Genomic DNA, 17,660 nt, shown 5'->3' on the forward strand with positions numbered 1-17,660 from the left:
GGAGAGGTAAAGATGGGGTTTCAAGCGGTGGGGGGTTTGTCTCGGTCAGGGTTGGTGGGGAGGGGGGATGATTACGATGGGCAAAGGCGCATAACTGTCTGGCCCTTTCCAGCTCAGTTAGTATTCCACTGCGTTCGCGTTCAGCGCCTTCGAGCTTCATGCGCAAGGCCTCAATATCTTGCGTCGTCCGATCTTTCTGGCAGCGGTACTTGCGGTACGCGTCTGTTAGCGCAGTCGCCCGCTTCTGCCGTTCAAGGAAGATGAGCTGGTTTTTCTCCGCAACTTCCGTCTGTAGGGCCACGACCTGCTCCACCAACTGTTCCCTCATGTTTACGTAGTCCGCCAAACTCACCTGCCGTCCGTTCCGTCCTGTCCGGCCGCCCGCAGCCAAGAAATCGAAGCCATACCCATCGCCGCACACGTGTGCGACGCACGCGATGCCCTGTTCATCGCACGCGCTTGTGCCGGCGACATGGAGACTCGGCGTCGACGGGCACGGGACGGAAGAGCCCGCGGTAGGTGCGGACTTCGGCAGAAAACGCACCCCCAATTGGTCCCCCTCTTGCCAACCCACACTAGTTGCTTCCGACGGCAAGATCGCCTCCAGCAACCCCGGCTCCGCGTCTCGCATACCTAGAGCACTCGCAATCTCATCCAGCGGGGATCTGGCAGTGGGAACTGCACCCGTGACGGACCGCTCGGGCCGGGCAGAATACTGCTCGTGACCCTGCCACGGGGTGTGCACCCCCTTGTGCCCCAATCCCTCGTGGCTCACTCCCCCGTAGTCCGCTCCCTCTTGATCCACCGCGGTCATATCCGATAATTTGTCTCTTTCTTCCTCTCGGTTCTGTTCTCTTCCCGGGGCGTCGACAGCCCCCAAACGGGCAAAGGTATTTGTGGCGACGGTACCGCATCTTGTTGCCCATGCCTGTGCCTCCACAGGCTCGCCTTTCATCCAAACGGGCGCGGGTTCGACGCCTGCTGAGCCCAGGGTCCGGGTTGCGTGGCCCTGCCAACTGAGCGGTGCCGGTTCTCCGCTGACCAGGTAGTTTCCAAGGCTGGCGTCCAAAATTGCGGAGCCGTCAGTATACCCTTGCTGTAAGATCCCGCGCTCTGAGATCGTTTGCTCTATTAATTCTTGCTTTGTGAACCCTGGCTCAGAGAACGCTTGCGCGTGCGATGGCGCAAACACTTGCGTGTGCGATGGCGCAAACACTTGAGTGTGCGGTGGCACAAACACTTGCGGGTTGTAGGCTTCTGAGGTGCCGCCGCTAGTCCTCGCGCCAGCGGCGGCGCTAAACCCCGATCCGAGCGCCATCGAGCCCTGCTGCATGAGACATTCTCTCGGCAATTTAATTTCGGATGGCGCGCCAGAAGAAGGGCGAGAAAAAGAACAAGTCGCGCACGCAATCGCTGCATAAGCCGCAGCCGGCCGCCGAGTCCTGGATCAACGCCGTTCCGGTCAAGCCGCCGGCCGCCCAACTTGTCACCACCACCACCACTACCACGACCACTTCCGACCCTGCACCCCCCCGACCCGTGGCTCCGGCAATCAACTTGGCGGCTAACTCGCCAGCGGCCAATTCGACAGTCGCCAATCCGACAGTCGCCAATTCGTCTACTATCAAACTCTTGGCTGACTCTGTACAGGCGACCCCAAACGCAGCCGGTACGGCCGAGACGGTCGCCGAGGAGACGGCGGGCGACGTCCAGACCCGGGTGGCACCGCGTCTGCCCGGTCTTGACTGGTCCTGGGTTGAGGCGGAGCTACGTCGCCCTTACGACCGGCAGCAGTACGCACGTTTGCTCAAAGACCGCGTGGCGCGCTGGCCTCTGACGGCAACGGACGCCGCAATGGTTGCTGTCGTGCTGGCGCGGACGGTCATCCGCGACGAGTTCGTTAGTTCGCTCCTGCTGCTGCCACTCCACCTCCGAGGCGACTTGCTCCACGTTGAGCCAACTCTCCCAAGCGGACGTCTAAATGAAGACGTAGACACCGCCCCGTGTACCGAAACGCTCACGCCAATGGCGTCCAACCCTCCCCTTAGTCAACCAACACAACAAGTAACCTGTCCCTGACACTCATCCCTGATACACATTTCTGACACTCGTCACCAGTGACCTGCGTGAGAGGCCCATGGCGGTTCCCTTAACCTCACGCCAGTAACTTGGACCTAAAACCCGCACAGCAAGAAAAGTGGCACACGTTCTACCAAATTAGGTGCTGCGGAAGATGCCAGCCTCGTCAAGCTTTTACCGGGCGGAGCTCCAGTCGGAGGAGGGGTCGCTTGTGAGAATGGAGACGCTCCGGCGACTGGTGTCTGTCTACGCCGCCATGAACAGCGCGTGGACGAGCAACCGGATTCCACTCTTCTGGAGTCTGGCGGAGGCGGACGAGGATGCCAGCGCACTGGTGTTCATGTTCGACGAGACGGAGACTCGAGTCCGGCAACGCGCACTCGAGTTGCTCACCAAGTCACACCGCTCCGTCGCGTCGGACACGGCAGAAAAATGGCTGCGGACCGAGAAGGTCGTGAGTCATAGCAAGTGGGTGCTGCAGGCAGACCAGACATACCTCATCATATAGCTGTCTTGAGCCCACACGATTTTGGTAGGCTGCACGATCGTGTGTGCCACAACATTGTGTGCGCATACGTCGAGAATGGAGCGGGGGGAGGATGGAGCGGGGGGAGTCCATTCGTCCTCGAGGGACGTTCGTTAGGGGGATGCCGCGCCAGCATCTGGGTTGGTTGGTGGCGTTGTGTTTTTCAAAGCAGGAAACACTCCAATTATAATTGGCGGGGTATGATGGGCAGACCAGGTCAACAACTGTGGAGATGCAACCAACCATCACGCCGGGCTTTCATTCGCGCAAACCAAACTAACCACAAGATAGAGTGCACTCACTGAGAGGTCACTCACCCTGGTGCCTGGAGAACCTGTTTCAGAAGGTCGCTGATGAAGCTTGTCCGCACGGGCAACATGTAGTGGATCAAATCACGTATCAAGCTCCAAGTTCGCTTCGGTTGTGAAAACCGTTGCCCAGGTCGGTCGTGATAAAGCCTGGCCCAATTGGCAGCTTGCATTTTGGTTGACTGCAGAAAATAACATTGGGATGCCTGCCACCCACAGGATTCATGGCGGTCGTAGAAGTTTTGGTCTTAGCAATAATCCTGGCGTTGGAGGTCCCTCCTGACAGTGGTCCTGACAGTGGTCCTGACAGTGGTCCTGACAGTGGTCCTGACAGTGGTCCTGACGGTGGTCCTGACGGTGGTCCTGACGGTGGTCCTGACGGTGGTCCTGACGGTGGTATTCTTAAGGTCCGATCGTCGGTGGGTTAATCCTTTGGTCGGAGACCAAGTGCTTGTGCCTTGACCCGTTTGATGTATTCTTGCCTGTTTTGTTGGTAAAGTGTGTAAGGTTCTGACTGTGCGGGGGAATTGATATTAGGGTGGTCTAGAAGGTCTTGAATACCAAGGAGGACTTGTTTGATAGTGATGGAGGGTTTCCAGTCCTCGTCCTCACTGAGGATGGATAGGCAAACGGTGCCACTAGGGTAGATGTTAGGGTGGAATAGGACAGGTGTGAACCGGCACTTGGGTGGTTTCGACGGGTAGTCCTCGCTAAAGTCCATCAGTAATGTGTACTCACCGCCCTCCCAATAGCCACCTTTCTTCCCCGGGATTTTGCAAACCCACTTCAACGGATCCGCCGCCTGCCCCTCTTCAGCCGGCGCATACCGTGCCGCAAAACCCGCCGGGTGGTCCGCCCGCCACTCAGCGCGCTCCAATGCCAAACGCTTCCGTGCTATCGACGACATCGCTAATTAACTACGCCAAAATTTGCCCACCCCAACCATCGGGAGAACCACCCCCCCCCCCCCCCCCCAATCAGGTAAGGTTGAACCCCATCGTGGTGACCCCCGTCGGTTGTAGTAAGCAAGGCCTAGCCCCTCCCCCAACAGTAAGCCCTATCATGGTTCATGCAAGGTTGTAGTAGGCAAGCCCCAGTGACCCAGCCCAAAATAAGTCATCCCCAGCGAGCAAGCCCCAGCGCCGCCCACAGTTACCCTAAGGATTGGCGGACTTGATAAACGCGTGCTGAGGGAACGCGCGTGCTAAGGGGACGCGCGTGTGGAGGGAACGTGTGTTTGTTTTTCATGGTTGCTCTGCGGAACGAACTACGATCCATCCGGTCGGCTGCTTCGCTGAACCTGCCTGCCTGTTCGGGCGTTGGCTGCAAGGTCTGGCATCTGGTTCACAAACGCTGCTGCTCGGCCCTCCGGGTGCCCTTCATGCCCCCGGTCTCGGAGGCGCGAAAGCACATCTTGATGGAGGCCCTGCACCACCACTACGTACGCCGAGACAGCACCTGCAGCAGCGAATCCTACCGCCAGAGAGAACTGGGTGCCGAGAACATAAACCCGAACACGGCTATAAACTTTCACGCGAGTTCGAACATAACGCATAACATGAGTACGCATAACATGGCTGCCCATATCGGTACGAACACGGGCTGGTCTAACTGGGTTAACATCGAGCCGGATCATTACTACAACCATGACGCGGCGCTGCGAGATGCCGAGCATTTGTTGTGCACTGTCGCGTCATTTTGCAGCATGAGCAATGAGACGGAGCATCTCCGGGTCTCGCCGTGCGCCACCATGTCGGACGAAGACGTGGCCCTTACCGGTGCCGCATTGGTCTCTGACGTCTTTCGGAACGCACCAGAGATGCACGCCTACTACATAGTCGGCCTATGCTGCGCCCACCCTACAGCCATCGGGTCCCATAGCACTTACAAACTCAAACTGGGGGTTCTGGAAATTTATCAGAACCAGAGCATTTGGGACTTCCGATATGGCTGGGAACGGTCTTTTGGACACATCCAAACCACCATCGACGGAGAACTCATAGACAACGGTTTCATCCAACGACTCGCAAACGTCATGGACTGGGAAACTTTCGGCAAAATCCGAACCAAACGATCTTTGCCAGACCACGAAGCACATGGCATTAAAAAATTGCGGTACCAACCTGTAGACGATTTTATCAAGATGACAATCACTTTTTGCAACTAACAAATAATCACTCACTGCAACCCTCACTACCCCTCACTGCAACCACCTACCCCTCACTGCAACCACCTACCCGATTGGGCCGTGATTAGACAGATCAATCAATGGTGGTCATGCTAGCTGTGGTCAGATAAATGTTCAAAAAATTACGCTGTGGGCAGTAACTAGAGTCAGGCAGAGCATCCCTGGAAGTCACCAGTTAGTCAGGTCACTAGTTAGTTAGGTCACTAGTTAGTTAGGTCACTAGTTAGTCAGGTCACTAGTTAGTCAGGTCACTAGTTAATTGTGCTGGTTATACATGGTGTAGAATTCGGAAGCACGATCTTGTAGAAGCGTTTCTGGGTTCCCTTGTTCTTTGATGGTGCCCGCGTCCATGACAATGACTCGGTCGTAGTCTACGACTGATTTGAGTCGATGTGCAATGGTAACAATTGTGGTATCCTTAAACTCGGTCCTTAAACACTGTTGAATGAGAGCGTCCGTTTGTGGGTCGACCGCACTGGTTGCTTCATCGAGCAAAAGAATTTTGGTCTTTCTAATGAGGACTCTTGCGAGACATAAGAGTTGCTTTTGGCCTACCGACAGGTTTCGTCCATTCTCAAATACCGGATGCTCCAGCTGCCCAGGTAGGCTCTCTACGAACGTCTTCAAACACGCCTTTTCCAACGCCTCCCACAGGGTTCCCGCGTCTGTCATCCTGAACGGGTCTAGGTTACTCTTGATAGTGCCAGTAAAGACAACCGGATCTTGCGGAATGATAGCCAATTCCATCCTCAGTCTGTCCACAGCATGCCGGTCAATGTTGCGATTGTTCATCAGTATCTCACCCTCCGTAACGTCCACCAACCGTAGCAAACATACCAGTATCGAGCTCTTGCCCGCCCCAGTCCTGCCAACAATGCCAACCTTTTCACCGCGGGTGATACTAAAGGAAACGTTTTTAAGTGCAAATGGAAGTCCAACACGGTAACGTAAAGACACATTCTTGAACTCCAGACTCGTCGATCCAGAAGCCTGTTGAGACATGACTCGGTTCGACTGGGTCACAGCTGCTAACTCACCCGACTGGGTCACAGTTGCTAACTCACCCGACCGGGTCACAGTTGCTAACTCACCCGACCGGGTCACAGTTGCTAACTCACCCGACCGGGTCACAGTTGCTAACTCACCCGACCGGGTCACAGTTGCTAACTCACCTGATTTCGCCTCCCCTGATCTCGCCACCGCTATATACGACTTGGTCTGGATACCGGATACATTGACGTCGGATGGTGTATTTCGACTCCTGGGTTTCCCCACGTAGTCTTCTTGGGGGCAGTTCTCGTCTTGGTCGTATTCGATGGTCCTTTCCAGTGCAATGATGTCCGTCTCGCGGTCACCGGAAAGTCGGACCAGGGAGTTGATGGAGCTGGTTACATTGATGGCGTAGCTGAGCGCCAAGCCGGCGCTGCCGCCAGTTAGTCTGGATTTAAGCATGATGCAGAACAAGCCAGCGCATACGACAATGATGGTGCCCACACATTCTAATCGGATCGAGAGCCAGCGATTACTCACGGTATAAATATAGATTGCGCTCATGCTCTCGTCGAGCCACTTGAGATGGTGGCCAATGAACTGGTCCACGCACTTCATTACCCGGATGGTCTTGGCGCCATCGAGGCTTTCAGAGAAGTGAGTGAACACAGGCGAGCGCGAAATACTGTCTATGCGCTTGAACTGTCGCGCCACCGTCACGTACATCCTCTCGATCATGATATAGAGTGTGAGCGTGGGGAGAATAACCAGGACCATTTCCGGAATGACGATTCCGATGGCCATGAACACACCGATTACGTTCACGAACTGTGACAGAAACGAATAGAGTGTGCTCGGCAGCGACTCATCGATCGTATACAAGTCTTTGGAGAACTTGTTGCTTAGCCGACCGATCGGGTTCGATTCGAAGAACTGTACCTTCGCGTGAATTACACGGTACAACATCCTTGTATGGAACACGCGTGCGGCCCTTTGGGAGACGTAAATCAACACACTCAGGACCCACAGCAACAACACCAACTGCGCCGCCTGGAAGGCCCCGTACGTCCCCAACCCGCGAGCAACGGTCATGTCCTTCCCGCTATGATCCGACCAGTACGAGAGCCAGAAGGTTGAACCCACTGACACGCCGTAGGTTGACACCAGCAGGAAGACCAGTAACGCCATAACCACCACGCCACCGCCGGCTTGGATGTAGCAAAGATACACCTCCTTGCCCACCTGTCCCTCGCCCATCATCTCCCGTTCCACCAACGTCTGCGGCTTACCCCGCTTCTTGCCGTCCCGTTTCTCCTTCGATAAATTGTCTCCATGACCAAACTCGCTCACCGCGGCGCCGTTGAGGACCTGTGAGTCCACAGTCTGGAGCCCGTTGGACTCGTCGACGGTCATCTCGTCGAAGGTCATCTCGTCCATGGGGACCGAAGAGGTAGTGGTGACCATGGAGGCTACAGGAGCGGCTGTCTCCACCAGACCGTATGCCAGGGGCGCGGACACGACGAGTTTGCTTAGCAATCCGGGCCCGTTAAGTGCTCCTTCTGGGCCCGCTCCCACGTATCCGAAATCCCAGCTCCGGTACGGCTGGCGCGGAGAGTCCTTGCCCAGCCTACCACTGCCCAGTCTGCCGCCTCTCACCTTGCCACCACCACCACCACCTAACTCCGAATCGGTGGGTGAACCCCACTCCGACCCGTTGACATTTCGGGGCGACTGTTGGGCGTCGGAGTTGGCGAGCTGGCTGAAGTCTGCGTCCGTATAGGCCTCGGCCAGGCTAGAGAATACACGCGGAAGCTGCCCCGGACGCAATAAGTAGATTTGGGTCGCACTGTGCAGGCACTCAAACCGATGCGTCGCCATCACCACCGCCTTATGCCGCAGCAGACCGCGCAACACATGTTTGTAAATATGTGCGGCAACGTGTGTGTCCACAGCACTCAATACGTCGTCCAGAAGATACACGTCGGCATCGAAGTACACTGCACGAGCTAACGCTATGCGTTGCTTCTGCCCTCCCGACAAGTTGACACCGCGTTCACCGATCTCAGTCAAATCGCCATCCGCCAAAATCGCAAAGTCCGCCTCCAAAGCACACGCCTTCACCACTTTCTGATATCGTCCGGATTCGAATCCATGACCCATTATAATGTTGTCACGCACACTACCTGATCGGATCCAAGCAGTCTGCGTGCATATCGCCACACGACCACGCACATCCACCTCACCCTTCCGCCCGCAATGAAACTCAGAAGCCAACACCTCCAACAACACCGACTTACCACAACCCGTGCGACCCACCAATGCTAGCAACTCGCCCTTGCGAACCTCCATCGAAACGTCCTTGAACAAGACAGAACTCGTGGTCTCTTCACCCGTGGTCTCGATGATTCTGTTCTCGACAATTCCCTTCTCATGATTGTTCAAGGGCGACTTACCCTGTTCTTTGAAGTCCAGTAGGAGTGGAGTCTCGGTTCCGTGGTCGCCATTCGGATGGGTCGTGCTGTTTCCCGTGCCGTTGGGAGTATCACTGTGGAAGTTGTCGGCGTGAAAACTAGTACCGTGAGAACTAGCGGCTGGGGCGTTGCCGCCCGCACGGTCAGAGCCCACGTAGTCGGAGCCGGCAGGTTCGGAGCCGCTGTATTGTGGCTCTGCGTCGAAGGTAACGGTGACTTGGTTGGCGTGTACAAACACGGGTGGAGTGTGATGGATGCAGCGTGGAGTGGATTGGCAGGGCAAGTCTTGCTTTTTGGGTAATTCGGGGAGGTTGAGGAAGTCCTGGACTCGGTTGACGGAGACCATGGTTTCGGCAAGGGACATGATGACGTTGGGGAGTTGCATGAGTGGTCCACGGAGTTTGTTGAAGAGGGCGAGGGAGGTAAATGCAACAGCAGGTGTGAGTGGTTGTGCGAGGACGACTACGTAAAACCCAAAGCTGACGACGGCGACGAGGACTGGTATGAGTGCTAGGACGAAACGAGCCAAGAGTAAGTTGAGTTGAGTTTTCAACAGGGCATTAAGCTCTTTGCGCCGGATTGCTGTTATCAAATCGATGATCGGTCTTTCCCAGGAGTAGACCTTTATAGCCTTGATGCCTTGGACGGCCTCCGTGGTCGCGCGCAGACGCTCATCCTTTAGTTCCATTACGGCCTTCTGCAGACGTCTCGTCCGCTTTGTAATCGCGCTAGTGATCGGCATGCAGGACAACATCACCACAATACCGCCAAAGGCCGCGTATCGCAACTCCTTGTAAAGCATGAAACTGATTATTACGATTTGGTACGGTGAGAACCACAACACTTGGATGTTTCGCATTATATTTCCGATCCGTTGCGCGTCTGTAGACAACAAATTAATTGTCTTACCCGACGTAAATTCCTTTGATTGACCACCCGAAAGTTGACCAGGATCAACCTTTAAACTTTTTACATACACTGCCGTACCCACTGCAGATCTAATTCGCAAGACACAAATCATCATCCGGTTAAAGTATTGCTGACTTAAAGCCGTCTCCACCAACGAATTCACTCCCATCAAAACCACCAACAGACCACCCAACCATAAGCCATTAGTACCCGTCTCATCTACCCCCGCGGAGTCGACCGCGGTCATGTTCTTGTCTACCGCGGTCATGTAAATGACAACCAAATTGAGCAGCTGGATGTCCAATAGCGTCAATGAATCATTCGCCAACTTCAAGATGCCTGCATACATGTAATGGGGCATGACGAAACGAAGCAGACATTTAGCCAGCCGCAGCGAGTCATCCACACGTCCCCGCTCCCAAATGCACTGCATACGCGCATAGACGGCGTACCCTCGATCAAATTCCCTCAGCCGATACAGGTCATCCGGCACCAGGGACCGATTCTTACTGAACAGCGGGTTCATCCACGAGAAGGTAATAAGCTGCATGAAACCGCTAGTCAATTCCGGCGTCTCCGGCTTCCTCGTAGCCGGCCGGATGTAGCCTGTGCCGTCATCGAACACGTGTGCTAAAACACCATCCACGTCCTCACGCGGCCGATTCGGCTTCAAAAACGAAATTAAACCGACCACAGAAATCACAAAACACACTAAATCAACTATCGCCTCCAATCTCCACAGCAAGAAACCGCCATCACTGACCCCCATTCCGTTCCCATCCACTCCACTCAAATTTGCTCCACTCAAATTCGCCGGGCTAACATCCGCTCCATTCGTACTCATTCGAAAGCCGTCAATCGGTGATCCGAAGGACCACATCCGGGCATGTTGTGAAACTCCTGCATGTAGCAAAGACGTGTTCAGTCGTAGCGCGTACACCAAAATGGCAATAATCCAAAAGCCAATCATGACCCTTTCCTTGCTCCGACTCTCTCTCTGACTCCGTCTCCAGCTGTGCAGATAGCCCGTCGCGCGGGGCAGGCTGGGTTTGAAGCACTCTGACCGGTAGAACTGTAGACAGCAACAGCCAGCCACGGAGATGCCGATGAGTCCGTAGGTCTGCAGCCTCAACAACGCCGCGGCTGGGCTATTCCCGTAGCGCGCACAGCCAATGGTCAACGCTAACCCGCAAGTCAGCGCGATTAGCGTCATGGCCCCGCATGTGACTTGGCGGAACTCCGTCACAGGCGTCTTGGTCACGCAAATCAAATGCTTACCCGGACTCCCGGCGTCGTCACCAGGTCGGGACCCAGACGGGGCTCCCGACCCGGAGGCGGAAGGTGCGCTACTCGACCCATTACCCGCCACCGAGTCCTCTTCGGCCGTCAGTACCGGAATCACCGCCACGCGTCCCTCCTCAACCTCGGACCCCACCACAGAACCTAACGAAATGTTCGCAGACGCCGTCGGACCCGACTGCTCCAGATCCGGCAGCCACGGCTCGTCCAACGCAACCACGTCACGATCCTGCCGAGGCGCAACCGCCCCGAAGTTCACCACCGCAACACACAGGGCGATGTACGCGATTGGCAACGTTGACTCCACCACCACCCATTCCATCAAAAAACGCCCCTCATTTTTTCTACCCCGTTTCCAAGCAGACCCGCATACCACTGACCACAGGACTGACGCAAACAGCTCAAGGATTGACTACAAGGAGAGTATTCGCGCTATCTGCTTGGGGTCCTGTTTCTTGGCTATTTCCTCGATGACCTTCTCTCTACAGTACCCCGAAGCCGTGTAGTCCTCGTCGGACTCGTCTTTCACGAGGATCTTGCAGGCCGGGTTCATCTTGCGGATGAACCAGCTGCCGCTCTGCTTGATGGTGTCCCAGGTGCTTTGTTTGATCCCGGTCCAGACGCAGGGCCGTCTGCTGTTCTCGCACTTGCCCAGCTCCATGCACTTCTCCCAGCAAATGTCGATAAAGGTGCCCTTGGTCTTTGATAGCGGCCATGTGTCGTTCTCGTCGTTGATCTCGCTGGCAAGCAGACTTAGGCTCCAGCCCATTTGTTCGTAAAAGTTTTTGATCGTGCACAACGGCACCCACTCGTCCGAGGCACTTACCGTCTGCCGGGTCCCTTCATACCCACTCAACAAGTGCCGCTCGGTTCCCGGTCGCTCACCCGGCACCCGCATAGGACCCAGCCAAGCCGGCTCGGAAAAGTCAGCCACCTCCTCAATCTTGTCCGCGACCCTCGCGCGTGTCTTTCGCAACTTCGCCGCGGCTGTCAACGCCACTCGCTCCAAGTGCTTAACTTGCTCCAGCGAGACCGTGCTGTTCTTACGGATCGAATACCACGTGCTGTTGTCTCGCCACTGCGTCTTCAAATGCTGCAAAATCTTCGCGTGCTTTCGATTCAGCAACATCCATTGCCAGTGCTTCGGACAATTATTCCCCATGTCCGGAACCACGATCGAAAAACGCGACCGCGGGTTCTTCAGCACATCTATGTACAAATCCACAAACGACGACAACGGGTATGTGTCCCCACTCAAAAGAACGAACCATTTTGCCGGACTTTTTCGCACCGCGTAATTAAGCGCCTGAGACTCACAGGGCAATAAATTGCCCCAACGACAGTTCACCCGAGGCTTCACCTCCTCAATAAAGTCCGGAATCCGAGACTCCGGCCACGTCGCGTTCACTGGGGACAGATGCATGTAAAAATCCACTGGAGCCGACTCTGCCCCAAATACCTCACGGAAAGCCCGGTCTGCGTCCTGCTTCCAGTACCGCCACAACTCCGGGTCCACCAAACCCTTCGCCTCATGTCCCAACATCATAAACGCTACCCGCGGCAAGTTCCCCGGCGCCGTCGTCGGTTCGCTTGAAGATGAATTGGTCACCGAGTCCAGCGCCGTACGCAAAATCTTGAGAATCGGCCCTTCCAACGGCGAACCTCCCGGCTCTGCCCTGCCAATCGCGGCCGCCGCCCAAAACCTCAACCAATTCATCTATCGGGCTCGCTCTCCGGCAACTCCGCAATTGTGTTTTCCAGTCTGCACCCCTCCTCAACCAGGCCCACACTCCGACTTGCCCTGTGGGGATTTAAGACTTTTCCGCGCCGTAGTGCACTCCGTAAATTCACCTCAACGCAACGAACTTGCAATGCGGACAGCGGGAAGCGCAATATTTGGACTACACACGCGTGTGCTGCCGAAAACTACGCAGTATTCGTCAACGCGCACACGACGTTACCACTCGTGGCTGACAGCTCTGCTCTCAGAAACCAGTTTCGTAGTCAAAAAATTAAATCAGTTCCGAAATCAATCCAGGACCTTACGAATCTTCCCCCAGACGGATTCCTCCGGACATCCCGTCAGCAGTTTTTCGTGCTCGTGTTCGTCGTTGCACTGGTACGAGCACTGAGTACGCTTTAGGTGGCGACAATCCCCTCCCAGACAGTAGGAGGATCGTATGCCACGGAAGGCCAATTCCCACCATCCGTGTAACGCCCGCTTGTTCTGACTACGCCGCCATCATCAGCACAATTGCTCCAGTCCATCAGTGGCATTCGGCGTGAGTATCGCCCGTCGAAGGGCTTGCGTCCTCGATGATGATCTCCCACGGCTCCCTCGCCGCCAGAAGCTCCTATCTTCGCCCGAGCCCGTGGACGAAGACGCGGGCGGAATTCTGTGTCTCGGGCGTCCTCGACGATGATCTTCCAGTTCCCCACCGCCGCCAGAAGCTTCTCTTCTTCGTCCGAACTTCGTCACCTCGAGCGACGTGGCAGAACTTCGTCATCTCGGGCGACGTGGCTCGTCGTCCCGACGGGTGTTCCTTCAGGAACACCGACGACGGCTGATACCAGTCTACCAGCTTTTATCGCCCTACCACACACAGAGTAAGTTCTTCATGGTCAGACACTTAAAAAGTGGCAGAAGTTTAGGCCGGGACAAAACGGGCGGCAAACTGAGGGGACGACCCCTCGGTTGACGAGAATGCTGTGTGGGGCTTGTCGGCCTCCGCGGTTGCTCTCGGCTACGATCGTCCACCCTGGCACACCACCTTTTCCGCCACTACTTACGTCCTCCCTGATCTTCATCCACTGGTGACTCCTTCGGTGCGACCAGGATTCTCGATCGTCGCGGTGCGTGGGACTTCCCCTATCGCGATTCAACCCGGTTTTCTTTGTATACACGTGCCCCATTCGTCATCTGTGCAATGTGTAATGTGATCCTCGTCACTCAAACCCAAGGCGGCGGCCTCGGCGGATCTATCAGGCTCCTGCTCGATGCTAACCGCTTCTCCGGTGGCTCCGTCTCCCTAACTTCAATTCTTGGTCATCAACTTGTCCGAATCCATATTTCAAGGTCGTTCCTTGGTTCGTGTGTTCGTTTCAAGGCGTTTCTTGCGTTCGTTTCAATCTTGTAAGCTCCTTGTGCTTCTTAAATGAAGCGAGGTTCGTCTGTATTGTCGTCATCCGCAACGACTCATTCAACACCACTCACCCCGCTTCTCCCCGACCAGCCACACGAGAGGCTTGGCCACACCACGACGGAGCAATGACGGAGCACCTCACCGACTCAAAGACTCTTCTCGCGGCAACCAGCGAGACTCGACCCTGCCTCCGCCTCTCGAGGGCCACATCATCTACCTCGCTACCGAGCAGACCCCAGGCACTCCCGTGGGACAGCTGGGTGGGGGCTACTCCTGAACTGTTGTTACAGAAATGGAATAAGGAAGTTGCACAACAAAAATCTAATCATCCACGTCGCCATCGAGATCGATATCGCAACAGGTTATGAGCGCCGTCAGGAGCCTATCTTTCAAAACTTCTTTTGACGAATATAGTGGCAGCTTCAGAATTTGGAAGCAGGTGGTAGCGGTGGGTAATCTTTGGTCAACTTGCGATTGAGTGAGGGTTGTTCCGTTTTCCAGAATTTCATGGGGCCGAAGGATGCGGCAGAACAAACAAGGGGGGTGAGACTGAGTGGCTCGGGGATCGATCCAGCCCAAAGGCAGTCTGGAGAGTCCCGTCACGAACCGCATGAACAGCCGTCGAGTGGTCTGGTCAGCGTCAGCGAGAATTTCGAACAGCCAGAGCACAACTTGCGCCATTCTCCGGGCTTCCGTCTCGTCCAGCTGATCTCCGGGGAACTCTACTCGCACGTGCTCCTTCAGGATCTCAACGTCGATTACAGGATATCCGCAAGTCGCAATCTCGACGTCGCGTGCTCGCGTAAAAGTTTTAGTTAGAAGTGCGGGAATTACTCGGTGGAAGCCGGCCTTCAGGAACCTCAAGGCGACCAGCCGCCGGGTGGTCCTTCGCTGCCGTTCTATGGCCAAGTGCAAAGACAGCAACTGCTTCATCAAGTACATAATCTCGCGATCGCACACATTGCCGAAGACTCGATCAACCGGCACCATTCCGGAAGCGTCCGGGAACATCAGAACCTGCAACCGTGGCGGCAGATATTTCTCCACACTCACCGCCCGACGTTCGCCTCCGCGTTCGCTTCCGCGTTCCGCTAGTGCCGACGAACCGGCCTTGCTCTGGTAACACTCCAGTCGACTCATGAGCACGAACTTCAGCACGTTGAACAGCGCCGTTAAGACCTGGGCAACCGACCTGGGCACCAACTCGCTCCCCTTTTGCGTCTCCAGCTCCCAAAAGTCCAGAGACAGTCCTTCCCACAAATCCACCACCTCATCCACTCCCGTCTGCGGCCGCACCGAGTCCTCGCCAGGCCCATTGCCGGTGAAGGGGAACGCGGCGTTCTCCAGCAGCGACTTGAGTGGCGTCGCACTCCGGAACGCGCCCGCCCGGACAGATGGCGTCACGTCGCCCACGCTGGCCCGTAATGACAGCGTGCCGCGCTGGTCCTCGAGGTCACCGGAACCCGTGAGCAAGACGCCCTCAGCCTGATTGATGGCCATGGTCCACTGCTCCACTTTGAGCAGCTCCGAGGTTTCGATAGCCAAACAATCGATCCACGTAATGTTCTCGCCCGCAATCAGTCGCCAGACGGCCGGGTGCATCGAAACGTGTACCGGGTTGCCGCTCTGACAGCACGCCGCCAATAGCATGCCCAGCCCGCATAAAATGCGGGCGCTGTCCACGTCGTGCAACGCAATCTGAGACAAGGGGACCGAGTACATCGCCAGCTGCCGCTCCGTGTTCATCTTCTGTTCCAGCAAGGTGCTGAAGGACGTAATCAACTCACTCAAGTTCACCACCGGCGGCGTCGAATACACCTTCTCCGTAAAACGCATCCGGATCCGGTTCGCGCGCGACTCCCAGAGCCGTTGCGGTAATCCGCCGGGCCAGGAGAAGGTATGCGCGTCGAAGCAGTCAGACAAGCAAGGCAACACGATATTAATGTCCTGGTTCAATGCCATCTCCGCTTCCGCGTTCGGGTTCTGGGTCAAGAAGACCTCCTCAAACAACGCTATAGCCTCGCTCACCGCCTCCAAAAACGGCCCGCCCAGGTCTTCAGCACCCTCACCCTGCAGAATCAACTTCATCGGCCGATCGTTGCCACAGAGGTCCAGCGGGTTACGCACCGAGGCAATCGCCTGCGTCAACTGTCCCAATGTCGACTGCGCCAACGCCAACCGACTCAGTTCGTAACCCTCCCGCGTCCCCTCGGTAGGCGGCGGCACGCTCGGACTGGCCGGAAACAGACCCGCAGACGCCGCGGCATGTCGCACCAGATTCAGACCGCGCTGCACCTGGATCACTGTGGACCCGACCTCGGGCACAGCGGGCTTGAGGGCGTCGCTAAACGTCCAGACAGAAGCGCCCTTGGAAAAGAGGTAGAGGAACTTGTAAATGGTCGCCGGGACTTCCAGGGCGTTCTGCAACCCGTACAGTCGCGCCTGCATATGCAACATCGCCGACAGAAAAACGCCCGAGTCGAACTCCTCCTCACTCAGCTCCTCCTGCGCGCACGCGGATGGCGGCCAGACGGGGAACGGGGTCTCGAGCACGCCCTGCAGACATGAGCGCATGAGCATGCTGCCGTCCCAGCATCCCTGTCCCTCGGCATTCGCCACAGTCCGACAGAGCGGGGTAGTATGGTGTTTGTATTCCTCCAGGGTCATTGCCGCAGCGTGGCGGCTGAGCACCTCGCCGACGATCTCAGACGAAAGCACGTAACGGCGGTCCTTCTCGCAAATTATCGACTTGAGCTCGCGCCCCGGATGGGGCATGCAGCCAGCCAAACAACTACTGTCGCCCGCCCGGTACAGGTCACCCAACGCGCTGTGCTCTGCCGGTATCTCCTGCGCCGGCGCCGCTGCCTTCAGTCTCGACCACTTAGCGAAACGAGCAGCCAACAAAATCAAATGCGTCACCATCCGCCGCGTTTGCACACTCGGATGACTCTTCTGCGCCAAAGCACCCAACAACCAGCTCGTGTCGCTGCACAACCACTCGCTCACACTCGATGCAAACACCAACTGCGGCGCACGCGAGCGTAACGCCGCCGACAACGTAGGCATCACCGGCGTCAACGTCGCCACGTGGCACATCGCTGGCGTCTGATCCATCAGCGACAGCGTCACGCGTCGGTACGGCAGCGGCGGCAGCGCGAGCGCGTTGTTCATGAACGACAACGTGGACAACCGCTTGCAGCTGTCCGTCAGGCACACGATGATGAGGCGGAGTGTGTGCGCCAACAGGTCGCCCAGAAACGCGTCCTCGGCCAGGTCGCCCGTCTGGCGGCAGTAGGCCTGCTCGCCGTGGCCGTGCCCGTTGACATGCACGCCGTGGCAGGGCGGAAGTTTGGCGAGGAGGAAGCCGGCCTCCTTGGCAACGGTCAGGAGCAGTTTGGCCCCGCGACGGTTGGTGAGGACGGTGCGGCCCTGTTGCAACTCGGCGACCGTGCGCGTGACGAGGGCGACGAGCGCATCAAGGCTCCGCGGATTCTGCAGCAACTCGGCGCCCGGGTCACAGGGCAGCGGGCAGTCGGGCGGGAGCGCGGCCGCGGCGCAAAAAGCACAGGCCGGCGCCGTTACGCTGACTGGACGTAGCCGCAGACTCTCCGGCGGCAGCACATGTTTGCGCCAGTGCCGCATGCTCGGCGCCACGAACTCATCTTCCTCGTCTACGCCGCCCGCATCGTCCTCGCCCTCGCTCGAAGACAAGGCACGCGTCGGCGCCGTACGCGGGCGCACACGCAC

The 17,660-nt window shown here is 56.8% G+C and overlaps 8 protein-coding genes across 8 annotated transcripts; 3 read left to right on the forward strand and 5 right to left on the reverse strand.

Moving 5' to 3' along the window:
* Positions 1-95: 95 nt before the first annotated feature.
* GNI_015460 (hypothetical protein) lies at positions 96-955 on the reverse strand (the record flags this gene model as incomplete). The annotated part of the gene is made up of 1 exon (XM_011130661.1): positions 96-955. A coding segment is annotated over one exon (860 nt), but the record flags the coding sequence as incomplete, so codon positions are not given.
* A 407-nt stretch (positions 956-1,362) lies between these two features.
* On the forward strand, positions 1,363-2,587 carry GNI_015470 (COP9 signalosome subunit CSN8; the record flags this gene model as incomplete). Its single annotated transcript, XM_011130662.1, has 2 exons — positions 1,363-2,064; positions 2,222-2,587. The coding sequence occupies 2 exons, from the start codon at positions 1,363-1,365 to the stop codon at positions 2,585-2,587; spliced, it is 1,068 nt and encodes a 355-aa protein (XP_011128964.1).
* Positions 2,588-3,337: 750 nt separating this feature from the next.
* GNI_015480 (putative ubiquitin conjugating enzyme) lies at positions 3,338-3,820 on the reverse strand (the record flags this gene model as incomplete). The annotated part of the gene is made up of 1 exon (XM_011130663.1): positions 3,338-3,820. One exon carries the CDS (start codon positions 3,818-3,820, stop codon positions 3,338-3,340), a length of 483 nt encoding a protein of 160 aa, XP_011128965.1.
* A 651-nt stretch (positions 3,821-4,471) lies between these two features.
* Positions 4,472-5,080, forward strand: GNI_015490 (hypothetical protein; the record flags this gene model as incomplete). Its single annotated transcript, XM_011130664.1, has 1 exon — positions 4,472-5,080. The coding sequence occupies one exon, from the start codon at positions 4,472-4,474 to the stop codon at positions 5,078-5,080; it is 609 nt and encodes a 202-aa protein (XP_011128966.1).
* A 276-nt stretch (positions 5,081-5,356) lies between these two features.
* On the reverse strand, positions 5,357-11,092 carry GNI_015500 (putative multidrug resistance-associated protein 1; the record flags this gene model as incomplete). Its single annotated transcript, XM_011130665.1, has 1 exon — positions 5,357-11,092. The coding sequence occupies one exon, from the start codon at positions 11,090-11,092 to the stop codon at positions 5,357-5,359; it is 5,736 nt and encodes a 1,911-aa protein (XP_011128967.1).
* A 90-nt stretch (positions 11,093-11,182) lies between these two features.
* On the reverse strand, positions 11,183-12,313 carry GNI_015510 (hypothetical protein; the record flags this gene model as incomplete). Its single annotated transcript, XM_011130666.1, has 1 exon — positions 11,183-12,313. The coding sequence occupies one exon, from the start codon at positions 12,311-12,313 to the stop codon at positions 11,183-11,185; it is 1,131 nt and encodes a 376-aa protein (XP_011128968.1).
* A 1,921-nt stretch (positions 12,314-14,234) lies between these two features.
* GNI_015520 (ubiquitin-transferase domain protein) lies at positions 14,235-17,027 on the reverse strand (the record flags this gene model as incomplete). The annotated part of the gene is made up of 1 exon (XM_011130667.1): positions 14,235-17,027. The coding sequence occupies one exon, from the start codon at positions 17,025-17,027 to the stop codon at positions 14,235-14,237; it is 2,793 nt and encodes a 930-aa protein (XP_011128969.1).
* A 210-nt stretch (positions 17,028-17,237) lies between these two features.
* On the forward strand, positions 17,238-17,510 carry GNI_015530 (hypothetical protein; the record flags this gene model as incomplete). The annotated part of the gene is made up of 1 exon (XM_011130668.1): positions 17,238-17,510. The coding sequence occupies one exon, from the start codon at positions 17,238-17,240 to the stop codon at positions 17,508-17,510; it is 273 nt and encodes a 90-aa protein (XP_011128970.1).
* Between the last annotated feature and the right edge of the window lie 150 nt (positions 17,511-17,660).

Source organism: Gregarina niphandrodes (assembly GCF_000223845.1).
Source record: "Gregarina niphandrodes unplaced genomic scaffold scaffold00002, whole genome shotgun sequence".
NCBI lineage: Eukaryota > Apicomplexa > Conoidasida > Eugregarinorida > Gregarinidae > Gregarina > Gregarina niphandrodes.